Source organism: Saccopteryx leptura, chromosome 4, assembly GCF_036850995.1.
Source record: "Saccopteryx leptura isolate mSacLep1 chromosome 4, mSacLep1_pri_phased_curated, whole genome shotgun sequence".
In the NCBI taxonomy this organism is placed as follows: domain Eukaryota; kingdom Metazoa; phylum Chordata; class Mammalia; order Chiroptera; family Emballonuridae; genus Saccopteryx; species Saccopteryx leptura.
Window position 1 is genome coordinate 201,479,843 of NC_089506.1, and position 15,109 is coordinate 201,494,951.

Genomic DNA, 15,109 nt, shown 5'->3' on the forward strand with positions numbered 1-15,109 from the left:
CCAAAGACCCTTCCCCTAGACTCTTAAAATTCAGGAAGAACACAGTCTTAATTTTAGTTGACTTTCCATATTCACCTCCTGCAGACCTCTCTGAAGAATGCCCCTGGTTTTAAAAGCTTCTATTTCATTTTGTTTTGTCATGATTGAGTGCTATAAATAGGATTGAACACTTTTCATGGTTGAATGCGACAGGATGTAACCAAAAATCACTGGCCTCTTAAAGTTAACTGCTGTTCTGATTTTGTTTTTCTCAGAAAAATTACATGGAGAACAAGAAAGTTGCTGTGGAATTAAAGGATGTACCATCTCCCCTTCATGCTGGCTCTAAACTTTTCCCAGCAGTTCCACTTCCAGATCCACATTCTCTGCAGCAAACTAAAACACAGCTTCCACCTGTCCCCAAAGTAAGCTGCTGTGCTCATTGCACTAATGAACCCTCCACTTCACCAATGCATTTTGGTGGTGGTGATGGTGGTGGCGGTAGCGGAGGTGCTGGTAGCTTGATTCACACGGGCACACTGTTAGACTCGCAAAGCACCAGGACGATCACATGTCAGGTAGGGTCAGGGTTTGCTCTCCAGTCTGCATCTTCACTCCAGAATGCCTTAGCTAGGAACAGTATGGCTGGCATTGCAAGTGACTTTCCCAGCATGTGTCTAGAAAGTAATCTATCTTCCTGCCAACACCTGCCCTGTTGTGGAAAGCTCCATTTCCAGCCGTGCCATGGTAACGTGCACAAGCTGCATCAGTTCCCGGCTGTCCAGGGCTACACCTCCGCTGGCTATCCCCCCTGTTCTGATTTCGCGAGTGGAGCTCCAGGGCACTTGGAAGAGCACATTTCACAGTCGGAGCTAACACCCCACTTATGCACCAACTCTTTGCACCTAAATGTGGTCCCTCCGGTGTGTTTAAAGGGCTCCCTTTACTGCGAAGACTGTCTAAACAAGGTTTGTATCTTTTTATTTGATTTGTGGGCAGCTGAGGTTTGAGGAATGACATTTTTAAAGTGCATATGTCTTGAAAAATCTTAATTGTGCATGGGGCTGAAGATCCTTCCATGATGTAGCTTTCTCCCTAGGTGCCTGGTGTATGCTGGTCCTGAAGAAGCAAAGGGGAAAGTGGGAGTGTCCATTCAAATAGCTAGAGAGTAGTTATTTCTGCAGTTTATGTTCTTATGGCCCCTTGTAATAAATTTTGTTTTCCTACATGTGAACCTAGTTCACCAAAGCCTCATGGTTTGTTGTCTTTGAAGGCTAGAGCACGATTGTGGTTTCTTGTAACTAGCACCCTATGCACGGACCCATTCGTGTTACGTTGGTAACTGCATGTTGTCCTTTCGTAGTAATTTAGGGAAATTGAAACTGGGCCTCAGTCCCCCCTATGTTTAAGTGAAGACTTTAATCTCCATTATGTGAAGTGTGTCTGAGGTCTCCATTGCAGCAGAAACATGCCCCAGAATGTCAAGGTCTGATCATGTGACTGCCTCCCTGATCATTTCAAGTCTCTTCTTGAAGTGAGTTCATGAGTTGGTAACTAATAATTCTGGGAAAGATGATTTGAGAAGGCATTTTATTAGAGCTTAGCAGGTAGAACGGACGAACACTTAGAATGCGTTTTCAGTTGTATATGTAGCTCTAGGTTCTGAAATGATATATCTGAAACCTCCTTTTTAAAAAAAAATTTTTAAAACAGCCGGCAAGAAATAGTGTAATTGCTGCTGCTAAAGTCTGGCCAAATATACCACCTCCAAGTACTCAGACCGCACCTGTTACTATTCCTCTGTGTAATGGCTGTGGAACCAAAGGAACAGGGAAGGAGACCACATTGTTGTTGGCGACCGGTCTAGACAAAGCTGCTTCAAAATTTGGTAAATGACAGTATGGTATAAAATGTGCATATTTAGATAGTTTTTAATATCTGATACTAACTCTGCATTTAATTGTAGAGTTCTTGTGGTTCTAAAGCTACTGTGCATGTGAATCTCCATTTCTATCTCTTCATAAAAATCTTTTTTCTATAGATGAGTAACTATAGATGACAAAAGTGATGTATAGGAAAATGGGGAATGTATTAGGAGGAAAAAGTGCTGGATGGGACATGATGTCAACTTAGGTTCATAATCACGTTTGTTAATTGTACTGCCTAGAAGGACTAAGTACGTATTTAGAAAGATTTAATGATGGCTGGTGAAAAATATTTGAAAACCTAAGAGCATTTCCCCCAAAAGTAGCTAATGTGATATTTTAGTTTTTGAAAAACAGTTTTAAAATATTAAGTCAGATATTAATGACGTACTAAAAATCACTTAAAATCGAGCACAGTAAAAACTTCACCTTTCATCGCCTCTTCGTTGTTCTTTCCTACTGAGTAGGTAGACGAACAGGGGAGGAGCGTGAAAATCAGGTCCCAGAGCTGCAGCGTCCGTTCACCTGTGTTAGTGTTCAGAGACACATGATGGCCAGCATGAGAATGGCTCGTGTTTTTCAATGGATTGTTGTGGGCTTAAAGTAACTCGATCTTTAGATTTGTTCTCACCTGAAAAATAGGAATAATTTCTAGAAATACTATGGCAGCTTGGGGTTGTTTGTTTTATTAGATCAACCAGTGAGGTTAGTATCTTTAAAAGTAATATCCATCAATAATTTCATTTTCTGCCACTTAGAGTGGTCGGAAGCTACCTGTTTTATTTTAATTTGCCATTTTCATTATATATAATTGGAAGTGTTAACATTTATTTCTTAAGGGTCACCAGAAGTTACAGTAGCCGGACAGGTGCTGGAGAACTTACCCCCCATTGGAGTTTTTTGGGATATTGAAAACTGCTCAGTTCCCTCCGGCCGCTCAGCCTCTGCTGTTGTACATAGAATCCGTGAGAAGTTTTTTAAAGGTCACAGAGAAGCAGAATTCATCTGTGTGTGTGACATCAGTAAAGAAAACAAAGAAGTTATTCAAGAGCTGAATAATTGCCAGGTAAAAACAAAACAAAACAAACTTTTAATTTTATGGTAGAATGTTAAGTTTTTAAAAATTTACTTTTAAAAAATTTTTTTTCAAGGGAGAGAGACAGACAGGAAGGGAGAGAGAGATGAGAAGCGTCAACTCGTAGTTGCATCACTTTAGTTGTTCATTGATTGCTTCTCATAATGTGCCTTGACTGGGGGCTCCTGCCGAGCCAAGGACCCCTTGCTCAAGCCAACAACCTTAAGCTCAAGCCAGCAACCTTGGCTTTCAAGCCAGCAACCATGGGATCATGTCTATGATCCCATGCTCAAGATGGCATCCTGTGCTCCAGTTGGTGAGCCCACACCTGAGCCAGCAACCTTGTGGTTCGAACCTGGGTCCTCAGCATCCCAGGTCAATGCACTATCCACAGTGACACCATCAGTCAAACCATGTGTTTTGTTTATTTTAAGAATTACAGTTCAACAATTTGTTCAATAATGTTCATTTGTACTAAGTTTGCAAATAAAGGAAATTAACAAAAGATTATTTCTAAAGTATAGTAAGTCTTAATATTGTCAGTAGGTTCTGCAACTTCAAGTGAAATGACATATAATGAAATCAGTTTTATCATATGCTAATTGATGTAAACAAGAGTTAAGTTCCTGGCCTGACCTATGGTGGCACAGTGGATAAAGTGTTGATCTGGAATGCTGAGGTCACCAGTTCGAGGCCCTGGGCTTTTTTGGTCAAACACATGTGGGAGTTGATGCTTCCTGCTCCTCTCCCTTTTCTCTCTCTCTCTCTCTCTCTCTCTCTCTCACTTTCTCTCACTCTAAAAGAAATAAAGCCTTAAAAAAAAGAAATGATTTCCAAATATACTATAAAAAAAGTTAAGTGCCTACAGTATCTCATAAATGTTATAAAGTAGCATTGAATGAAACGACATTATTTGAGGGCCTGCTGGAGTAGGAATCATTTAATCATTTCTGATCTTTAAATTATGCTACTTATATTTAACTAGTACCATACCAGTATGATAGCTACATATGAATCATTTCCTTTGATTTTCATAAGTATTCTGTGAATAAGTCTTATAGGATTTATTGTTTGAAATTTACAAATGAAACAGGTCCTCAAGTGGTTATACAACATTTTTAAGATCACATGGCCAGTAAGTAGATGAATTAAGATTTAAATCCATATTGATGCCGGAATCTGTTCTCTTGAACTAGAACTAGAATCCAGTTCTTTTGACTCTTAGGCAAGTAGTTTTATTGATATACCATATTGATGCCTAAAAAAAACTAATACTATTTTGTATCGCATGTACTTGCAGCGCCTTTCAAAACAAACCTTTCATTGCTTTGGAGACTGTTATATGTGAGCCTGATCATCTTAATAGGAATAAAGACTTTTTTTTTGAAGTGAGAAGCAGGAAGGCCAGAGAGACAGACTCCTGCATGTGCCCAACCGGGAGCCACCCGGCCAGCCCATCAGGGGGGCGGTACTCCATTGTAGCAGGAGCCGTTCTAGCGCCTGAGGCGGAGGCCATGGAGCCATCCTTAGTGCTCGGGCCAACTTTGCTCCAGTGGATCCTCGGCTGTGGGAGGGGAAGAGAGAGATAGAGAAAAAAGGACAGGGGAAAGTGTGGAGAAGCAGATGGGCACCCCTCTCGTGTGCCCTGGTCGGGAATCAAACCCAGGACCTCCACACATTGGGCCAACACTCCACCACTGAGCCAACGGGCCAGGTTTGGAATAAACACATTTTAACTCCTTAAGGGCTCGATGCCTCTCCTCTCCCACCATCTAACCCCAGATTCTGAAAGCCATAGATGATGTATACATAACATAGACAAATGACGTCAAATGTAGCCCCAATTTTATTTTAATCACATATCAAATATCTTCCACTCGCAAATTGTTGGCAAAAGCTATTGATTAGAGCTCATATAACTACTTCAGATTACTTCCTTTTCTCTGCCTATTTTCTTTCTTTTTTTAATGTTTATTGTATTGATTTTAGAGAGAGGGGAAGGGAGAGGAAAGAGATAAGAACATTGTTCTGTTCCTGTATGTGCCCTGACTGAGGATATGGAACCCATATCCTCTGTGCTTTGGGACAATGCTCTAACCAGTTGAGCTACCTGGCCAGGGCTCTACCTATTTTCTGAAATGGGGATGGATAAAGTGCAGAAGCACAAGATTAGAGATGAGAGCAGGGGTAATAATGGAACCAGGTAATTCTTATGGAGAACGAAGTTTGAAATTATTGTGATCTGGCTGAATTTTTTTACCATTTCAAGTTGCAATAATAGCAATGAGAGAGTCCTCTCAAAGATAGTCAGTTAAGATGTGGACAGAATGTGTAGTGATTTTCAGCCTTTGTCATTTGTCCATATTATAAATGAATGCAGGTAACCGTTGCCCACATCAATGCTACTGCGAAGAATGCTGCTGATGATAAGCTCCGCCAGAGCCTCCGAAGGTTTGCAAACACGCACACTGCTCCTGCTACTGTGGTTCTTGTGTCCAGTAAGTGTGGCACCATCTGCTCATTTCACCTGTGGAACTATCATAGAAGTTAGGACGTGTTAAAGTAAAATGTGCCCCAAAGAGGCTGAAATACATAGGGCATATTGGTGCTTATCTCTGGAACTGTTTAGGAAAAAAAATTGGGACTACATAGATTTCTGTATTTTTTCCTTGGACCTTGAGTAAGGATTTTTTTTTTTTTTTTTTTTTACAGAGACAGCAAGAGTCAGAGAGAGGGATAGATAGGGACAGACAGACAGGAACGGAGAGAGATGAGAAGCATCAATCATTAGTTTTTTGTTGTGACACCTTAGTTGTTTATTGATTGCTTTCTCATATGTGCCTTGACCGTGGGGCTACAGCAGACTGAGTAACTCCTTGCTCAAGCCAGTGACCTTGGGTCCAAGCTGGTGAGCTATGCTCAAACCAGATGAGCCTGCGCTCAAGCTGGTGACCTCGGAGTCTCGAACCTGGGTCCTCCGCATCCCAGTCTGATGCTTTGTCCACTGTGCCACCGCCTGGTCAGGCTTGAGTAAGGATTTTTGTGAGGCCAAAGTTTATAAAGAAAATGTAATTTTGTTCTTAGCCTCGGGCCCAATGTTGCTCATCTTAAAAATCTAAGATTCCAAAATTGATACTTCCCAAAATATTAATATTTCCTCCCTGTTACTAGTAGTCTTGGGATTCAGTATAAGTAGGTGGTAAAATTGTCTTACCGTGTTAATTTGTCTGCTGTGAAATGTATTCCTATTCTGAAAAGGGAGGGGGGAGCAACTTTGAAGACAATCCAGCTGTTCCTTTCTTCTCAGCACAGTCAGTAGAGTTATGTGTCTCCGTCAAGTGTTTCTAATGTTTGGTGATTGGCTGTACTTTTCTTACAGCTGATGTCAATTTTGCCTTGGAACTTAGTGACCTGAGACACAGACATGGTTTCCATATAATTTTGATCCATAAAAACCAGGCCTCAGAAGCACTGCTGCATCATGCTAATGAACTGATCAGATTTGAAGAATTCATTTCCAACTTGCCCCCCAGGTCACCATTAAAAATGCCAGTAAGTGAGTCTGCATTCTTTTTGCTGTATTTCAGCGTTAGATTGGGGAGGCTGAACTCAGCCCTTACTAAGGGGGTCTCCGAGCTGAGGGTAGGCTGTGCTGTATAGAAGGCTGGCCAGATTTTGAAATAAGGCCTAGAAACCTTCAGTTCTTCTCTTACAAATACACAGAGACTTGAATGTATGAATGTTGTTTTTATTTTTCAAAATGTCATAGGGAATCGACTTTTGATTTACCTTAGCAACAGTCACTTGATAGTGTCCTCAAAGCTAGCAATACTTTGTGTCAGATGAAATAATGGAATAAGAATTGCTACTTTTGTTTTCAAATGTTGTGGGTCAAGAATGCGGTGATGGTTTGTACCTGCTGGTGTGTTGGGAGTCAGATAAATAGAGTAATTGAACAGTTTTTAGGCATTTGAACTGTAAGCCCCCAGCAGGCCTCTGAGCCTGTTTTATTGTACTCCCTGTGATGCACGTTAGGCGTGGTTATTGCTACACCTACAGCCTGTTAAGTCATGATAGGAGAATGTGAGCATATTTCTAGCAGGATAAACGTTTCTGATAGTCTTAATTTGGAATAGGAATGTTTACTGCAATGTCGAATATGTTCTAAGTTGCTTGGAGAATATCTGTGTAACCCTTAAAGAAATTGTAATGATGGAGAGGAACAATAGTGTAGATGAAGCAGAAAAGTAGGCAGTTCCATATATTAAGCTCAATTTTAGCATACTTAAATACCTTCAGAATTACAGAAGTACCTTCGAGATGATCTCATCCAACATCCTCATTTTAAGAAGGAGAGAGTCAGTACTTAGAAAAAGCAAGCAGTTCATTGGCGGTCACACAGTTTGATCACAGCAGAGCAGAGACTGGCTCTCCAGGGTCCCTGACCCAAGCAGCTGAGCTGCTAGTCCTCCTACACTCCCTGATACCCAGAACAAGCCAAGATTAAAACATGCTTAGGACGATCGCAGTTGGGGATACCAGGGTCTGGCCCTACTTTAGTCTTTGGAACCACCCTCTGAATTCAGTTTTGTTTTTGTTCATTATATTTTTAGTCTGTTGGCTGTAGCTACATTTTTTCCCCTTCTGCTTCTGTTTACACACACTTTTCTGATCTGGAAGATCTGTAAGTCAAATATAGTATTTAGGGTGAAAGGTTGCCTACTATAGACATCCTTATTCCTTATGGTAAAAAATATATATTTATATACATATATATATATACATGTATACATATTTATATATATATGTATATATATTGTTCAGAACATTGGGTCTTGCTATTCTCATTCACTGGAGTGATAACTTCAGATACATTTCTCTTTTTCTATGTTTTTCAGTCCAAGTAAGTTCATCTTCTCTTGTCAAAATTATCATTACCTCCCCTCCAAAGTGGCTAGCATGTTGGAGATCACTCATTGTTCTTATTTTGTAATTAAACGTGTGCCCTTGAGTTAACCTGTTGTAATACTTCTCCTCTGTGTCAGCAGTGCCACACTCTGCTCTATGTTTATAACCTACCAGCAAATAAAGATGGCAAGAGCATCAGCAACAGGCTCAGACGCCTGTCCGATAATTGTGGTGGGAAAGTGCTGAGCATCACGGGCTGCAGTGCGATCCTCCGCTTCATAAACCAAGATAGTGCAGAACGGGCTCAGAAGCGAATGGAAAACGAAGATGTCTTTGGGAATAGGATCATTGTATCATTTACTCCAAAAACTAGAGAACTCTGTGAAACGAGTAGTTCAAATGCAATTATTGATAAAGTGAAGTCTCCCAAAAAACTTAAGATTCCAAAATTGTGCCTCATCAAAGATGCAAGTGAGCAATCTTCCAGTGCCAAAGCCATGCCTGGAAAAGGGTCGCAGGCAAATTCTGGATCTGCTACAAAAAACACAAATGTGAAAAGTTTGCAGGTAATTGTGAGACCTCTTGCTTTCTGAAGTTTATGGTAGGTTTGGTTTCTTTGTCTCTGTGTGTTATAGGCCCACTTGTTTTTGGTGTGCTTTTACTACTTCCATTTTTGATGATACTCAAAGTCAAGTGATTTTTGTAAAGGGTCTGACACACCTTGGGTACTTAAATTTTCAACTCCTCTGTGCTTGTCTCTTTTAAGGAGCTGTGCCGCATAGAGTCAAAGACTGGTACTAGAAACAGTGACTCCCAGCAGGGTAATCTGAGGCTGGTGGCACCTCCTCATAGAAACTCGAGTGTCATAGCACCCACACTGAAAAACTCTGGGATGGCAGAATCCTTTTACAAAACCAATCCTAGGTAGGTTGAATTACTCTTCACGTAGTTGCTTCTCTAATATGAAGGAAAACAAATGACCTCTGATCTTTCCTCCATTAGAAAAGAGAACCTCAGTGCCCGAAGTGTTACTAGTTCTCCTATAGAGAAAAAAAACAAAGAGGAGACTTTGTTCCAAGTGAGTTACCCGTCTGCTTTCAGCAAGTTGATTGCATCTAGGCAAGTGGGTCCTCTGCTCACATCTCCGTCTTGGTCTTCTCGGTAAGTCTGGCTTCTTGATCTGGGGGTGGGTATGTGCAGTAGAAGAGATAATATGTTTTTTTAAAAGAATTCAAGCAATAGAGAAGTCATGATGTAAAAGAGAAGTCTCTCATTCCCCCTCTGCCAGCCCCCTTCCCTCAAGTAATCGTATCTAACATTTGAGGGGAGTGCATCTCACCATCTTTTTCTCCTTTGGGTGGGCATCAGTAAGAGGAGTCAGAGAAAAAAGCTTGTCCTAGAGTTCATGGCCAGTGATGGCAGGCACTTTAAGATGTCCTTGCCATTTCCTTATTGCTTCATCATGTTGAAGAAAAGGCCCACACTACACATGCACTAGTTATTCATAGGATAATTATAGGTAGTAAGGGTCTGTGTAAACCACTGTACATGGGGTCCTCGGGTTATGATACAGCTCTGTTCCTGTGACAGTGAGGTAACCCACATTTTCGTGTAAGTCGAAACATACCCTAGCCTAACACAAATGGAACACTTGTGCTCTTAACAGTCCAAAATGGCAGGCCTGACCTGTGGCGGTGCAGTGGATCAAGCCTCAACCTGGAATGCTGAGATTGCCAGTTCAAAGTCCTAGGCTTGCCGGATCAAGGCACATATGGGAGTTGATGCTTCCTGCTCCTCTCCCACTCTCACTCTCTCTACTCTAAAATGAATAAATAAAAATAATTAAAGAAAAAATAAAGCAAAATGGCATAGGTAAGCATACTGGAGGATGCCAGCTCCTCACTCAGATGCCATTACTGCGTATTCTTCCACCGCACGCAACCAAGCTAGTTCGCCCACATAGTTCATAAGTATGACGCTAACAGTGTGAGCCGAAACACTCGCATCTCAGTGTTTTTAAGTTTTTATGGGAGTGAGCATTGTAAACTCGAAACGTATGTCGAGACTGTCATAAGTCAAAGACCCCCATAATGATCTCTGTAACACCTTATCTAGCTTTCTAAACTTATACTGAGTAATACCTGAGGCTTGGAAGACAGAAGGAGCCATAAGGCCATACTGCGTCCCATGAGCTCTAGCATTGTGGGTGTTCTGCTGGGTCAGTAAAGACTATAGAAGGTGACTTTGGACCTATAAAATTACATTGAAAAGTTTACACAAAACTTCTTTTGTCCTGGATGGAGGAGAAATGCAACATCTGAGCAAGAGTATCTACCCTTTTCAAAGCTGGGGGAAGTTAAATGACTTACAGTAGTATCACGGGCTGATTTCCTAAGATTAAATGCCCAAAGTGGAAAATTAATTCATCAGGCCTGCCTATAAGTTCTGCCTTTAGCTTTAAACTATCCAATGAAAGAATAGTTCATATTAAATAATTTATTGGCTGTTAATATGGGGTCAACAGATAGTACTTTTGACAGTAAGTCTCAGTACATTTTGAAGACAAAGATGCATTTGAAAACCAAATTACATTGTGGCAAGCTCTGTCTACAAATCCTAAATGATATCAACTAACTAGAATAACATTTTTAAAAATCATCTCAATATATATGTCTTCATCAGGAATATGTCTCCAAACTTTTTAAATAGTGTCAAAAAATAATAATAAAGTAAAATAAACAGAGTGTCCCCCTTGCTTTCAGTGTTGCAAATTCAAGCATTGGTGCTGACTGCCCAGACCCTTTTGCAGATGGTGCTGACATCCAGGTCAGCAACATGGACTACAGATTATCCCGGAAGGAGCTGCAGCAGCTCTTGCAGGACGCGTTTTCCAGGCATGGCAAGGTAACCTGTCATCTTGTTCTTGCCTTTGCTTACCCTTTGCTGACATTTTGGATCAAGAGAACTTAATTCAATGCCCATCACCTCAGCCAGGATATGAGTGTTACTGAACGAGTTTGATCTTCCTTTGCTCTGCTCTTGGCGGTGCCATACATCCAGTTTTAGGACCCAGCCCCAGAGAGCAAGAAACCCAGCAGAGAAGCACTTGTGCTTGTGGGCAGGGATGTAAGTGGCACTTTGGGAAATAAAGCATTGATGGGTTAGTTAGCTCTAGCTGCTAAAATCTAGAAATAAGATTCTAAAATAATGTTGGCTATTTTTGGTAATATCCTACTGTATCCAATTCAGTCTTTAGGTGCAGTTTGCTTAAAAAAATGCATCTTTTTCAGATTCTTAAAATGGTTATGCCCTAGTTTTTTTGCAGGATTGGGAGACCTCTAAATGCCCCTTGCGTGTGCTGGCCTCTGAGCCTGCATCGGAGAGCTGTGCGTGCCAGGGCATGCAGGCAGGCCAGACCATGTCATGTCCTTGAAGGTCACCCAGCCGAGGTCACTGAGGTTCTAGTTGGCTGAGATGCAGAATGCAGACAAGTTCCCTCATGTCACTGAATTCCACAAATGTGTCCCTTAATGATTCGCCTTCAGTTTTGGAATTACAGGTTCCGGGTAGACATAGCCCCTGTTTTCCTTCTCCCTGCTCTAGGTAAAGGGTGTTGAGCTCAGCCCCCACACGGATTACCAGCTCAAGGCCGTTGTTCAGATGGAAAACTTACAAGAAGCGATCACGGCGGTGAACAGCCTCCACAGATACAAAATTGGCAGCAAGAAGATCCTGGTCTCCCTCGCCACAGGAGCTGCTAATAAGTCACTCTCTTTACTGAGGTAACACAAACAAGTGAACAAACAAGAGCCATTTGTTTCAGGAAATAGCATTTTGACCCTGAAACAATTTTGTAAATAATACAAAGAGATTTTCTCATAATCCTAATCCTTTTATGGTGATTGCATATGCACTAATGCTTATTCTGAATGGATAGAGTTAGAAATAAGCTAGAAGTTAGAAGAATTAAGTTAGAAATAAGCAAGGTAGAATAATTTGACTCTCGTTCAAGTCATTAACCAAATGTGAAGCACAGCTTAAACTTGGCAGGCACTTAGGGGTGAAATAATATGCCACATATCCAGAACAGCTTCTAAAAATAGTAGACCTCGACAGTAAGAGTTTACAAGCATGGAAAGTCTGAAATATTACTTTCGAATCTTAGTTGAAGGTGGATTAGTCTATAAAAGGTACAAGCTCTTAACTTGCAGCTGTATCCATAATGTCAAATAGACACCCAGCCCTGTAATTCTTATGACGAGTATATCATTTTTGGGACTCTGGTGATGGTTTTATTGAGAGTAAGCTTTGATTCTTCTTTGGGTCTCCGTGTTTTGAGTCTAGTAAAACAGGACTCACTCCTGAATATCTGTTTGGATTCTCAAAGATTTTTTTCTTTTTTTCCCCTAGCATAAAAATAATATTCATGGAGGAAACTAGACCATTCAGAAATGAAAGAAGCTGGGTGGGGGTTGGGGAGGGTGATCCATAATCCTATGGCTCAAAGCCAGTCACATAACATTCGGCTTTTTGTTTCCCCTTTGGGTGTTTTTGGTGCCTTTTTGTTTTTTAAAACCATACTTGAGATGATATATTCAGTTGTGCATCTCCAACCACAGAAATTTCATGCCTGTATTTCTAACATATGAACTGCAGTATAGCAGAGACGGTTAAGCTATTCTGGCTTTTTCTCTGAATTAACAAGGTGCTTGTCTTACTGAGTAGTCAGTGTCTTTCTGATACACAGGTGGAAAGCCCTGTACTTGAGTCAGAGAAAAATCCCAGTGTGTGACTTAATATTCTTTAATTCCCTTATCCATAAAGTCCTTTCTTCACATTTTTCTGGAAAATAAATTCTGACATATCAGAAACTGGTAAATTTATTTTGTATATACATCATTAATCAGTTTTATGTTCTGTTTTATAAATACAACCTGGAAATCATCAGTTGATTTCCAACAGCATTATTCTCTAATTGATTCAGATTTTGTCTTCCAGTGTGGAAACCGTGTCTATCCTTCAGGATGCTCCCGCCTGTTGTCTGCCTCTTTTAAAATTTGCAGATATCTATGAAAAAAAGTAAGTTAGGTTTATTTTTTTTCATTGATCCAATCAGTACTGATTCGTGATTTCCAGAATTCCAGTATTGATTGGTGATGGGCATACAAATGTTGTAGCAACTCTTAAGAAACTTGCAGCTTGGTGGAGGAACGAGACAGACAGTGGTGTTCAGATTTACACTTTGATTTTAACTTAGATTTTTAAATCTTCTTTCATTTATAGTATATTTAGATCTCAGTGCCCAAAATTGTACTTTCATTTTTATCTCACTGGTCAGATTTGTTGTTTATTGAATAAACAACTTTGAGCACCTTCTAGACTGTAACCTCCAGGACGACAAGGGCTGAATCTGATCTGCCATCGTATCTTTGTCAGGCGGCACATAATAGATACTTAGTAACATCAGTGGGTGAAAAAGGCCCAGGCTCTCTGGACAGTGCAGAGCTGAGAAGTCATAGCCTTTATCCTTGAGCGGCTTATATCTGGAAGGGAAGGGAAACAGTTACATTATTACATAGAACAGGAAAACTCAGAAGGAATATGTTTTAAGGATACAGAGGATGGAAAAAACAGGAACATGAGCGTTTATGTGAATAATGGGAACCCTGAAGTATGGAGGAATGGGGCGAGGAGAGACATGGTGGCAGGAACCATGTTGCAGGGAGACTCTTCTGGGGGCAGTTGTGTCTGAGATGGAACGAACAGAGAGGGGTGAAGACGAAGAGGGGAGAGCACTACCCCTATCCCAGTCCTGGTTCTGGGCAGATGCTGTTGGGAAAGAAGGAACCACATACCACAGAAGTTTCGACTGTTGGTGACACGGGACTTGGTAACTAGTTCGTATAGTAGACAAGGTAAAAAGTAGAGGTCAATTTGATTCTAAGTTTTTTTGTACTGGATGACAGGGAGGATGGTTGTATGGTTAAACTGGAAATAGGGAAATAAAACGTGCAAGAGGCACAATGAATTTTAATTATTTATTTATTTGTTTGTTTTTGTGACAGAGACCGAGAGAGGGACAAATAGGTACAGATAGGAAGGGAGAGAGATGAGAAGCATCAATTCTTCGTTGCAGCACTTTCATTGTTTATTGATTGCTTTCTCATATGTGCCTTGACCTGGGGGCTACAGCAGCCAAATGACCCCTTGCTCAAGCCAGTGACCTTGGGGCTCAAGCTGTGAGCCTTGCTCAAACCAGATGAGTCTGCACTCAAGCAGGCGACCTTGACATTTTGAACCTGGGTCCTCTGTGTCCCAGTCCGACTCTCTATCCACTGTTCTACCACCTGGTCAGGCAAAGAGGTATGATGAGTTTTTGATCTTGGTTTTGGACATGTGAGTTTTAGGGGACTAATGGGATATCTGGGCAGACAGTTTAGTTCATCCTCTGCACTTTGGGAAAGCAGTTGGATCCCAAGATAGGGCAGTTATTTGACTAAATGTGATTATAAAAGACATGGGAGCAGATAAGATTGATGAAGAAGGAAGAGAAACAGAGAGAAGGGCAGGACTGGGTGGAATGCCACTAGGGACAGGAAGTGGGTTAGAACTCAGAGGCGAGAGTGTTACCTGGAGGTGTGGAGATGGCTTACAACATTGGGGGAACTGAGGCAGTGGTTTAAGATTTAGGGAGGAGAAAGAGGCCACTGGTGACTTGAAAGCAGTTTCTAAGCGTCCTGTGGATAAAATCCTGGAGGGAACAGTTGAGAGACTGGGTGATGAAACAGCAGAAGCAACACTGGAGAGGCCCGCTGTTTTCATTTTCTGAAGACAGGCAAGTACGAGACTGAAAATGAGAGCGTGCAGGAGAACGTGCTTCTACAGGGTCGGGGCAGCAGGAGCAAGGGGAGGGTGTGAGGCTGGTTTGGGGAGAGGGGAATCCTGAGCATATTTGCAGGGCACTGGGAAGAAGCTGTTGGAGCAACTGTCATTTATTGAACACTTACTCTGTGCCAAGCTCTCATATATAATCACATTTAATCCTCATAGGAACACTATGAAGTACTTTCTGCTCTCTGCCCTCCCCCCCACCCCCCGTTTTACAGATGGGATAACTGAAGCCCAGACTGGTTGTGTAACTTGACTAGGGCAATGGGTCGAGATGACCTGAAGGAGTGCCAAACATCACTGGCTTGCTAGTGAATGAATTCATAGTAGAATT

At 41.3% G+C, this 15,109-nt stretch overlaps 1 protein-coding gene across 3 annotated transcripts in view; it reads left to right on the plus strand.

The window, feature by feature from the left end:
- Nucleotides 1-15,109, plus strand: part of MARF1 (meiosis regulator and mRNA stability factor 1) — a 41,946-nt gene that overhangs the window by 5,765 nt on the left and 21,072 nt on the right. For 2 of the 3 annotated variants that reach the window (XM_066382561.1, XM_066382564.1), the window contains exons 3-13: nucleotides 255-947; nucleotides 1,693-1,867; nucleotides 2,744-2,970; nucleotides 5,360-5,477; nucleotides 6,359-6,531; nucleotides 8,025-8,453; nucleotides 8,654-8,811; nucleotides 8,890-9,048; nucleotides 10,650-10,791; nucleotides 11,491-11,669; nucleotides 12,886-12,966. In XM_066382561.1, coding sequence (XP_066238658.1) covers nucleotides 255-947; nucleotides 1,693-1,867; nucleotides 2,744-2,970; nucleotides 5,360-5,477; nucleotides 6,359-6,531; nucleotides 8,025-8,453; nucleotides 8,654-8,811; nucleotides 8,890-9,048; nucleotides 10,650-10,791; nucleotides 11,491-11,669; nucleotides 12,886-12,966 — 2,534 coding nt within the window. The remainder of the gene's footprint in view (nucleotides 1-254; nucleotides 948-1,692; nucleotides 1,868-2,743; nucleotides 2,971-5,359; nucleotides 5,478-6,358; nucleotides 6,532-8,024; nucleotides 8,454-8,653; nucleotides 8,812-8,889; nucleotides 9,049-10,649; nucleotides 10,792-11,490; nucleotides 11,670-12,885; nucleotides 12,967-15,109) is intronic. The other variant, XM_066382563.1, reaches the window with a different exon arrangement.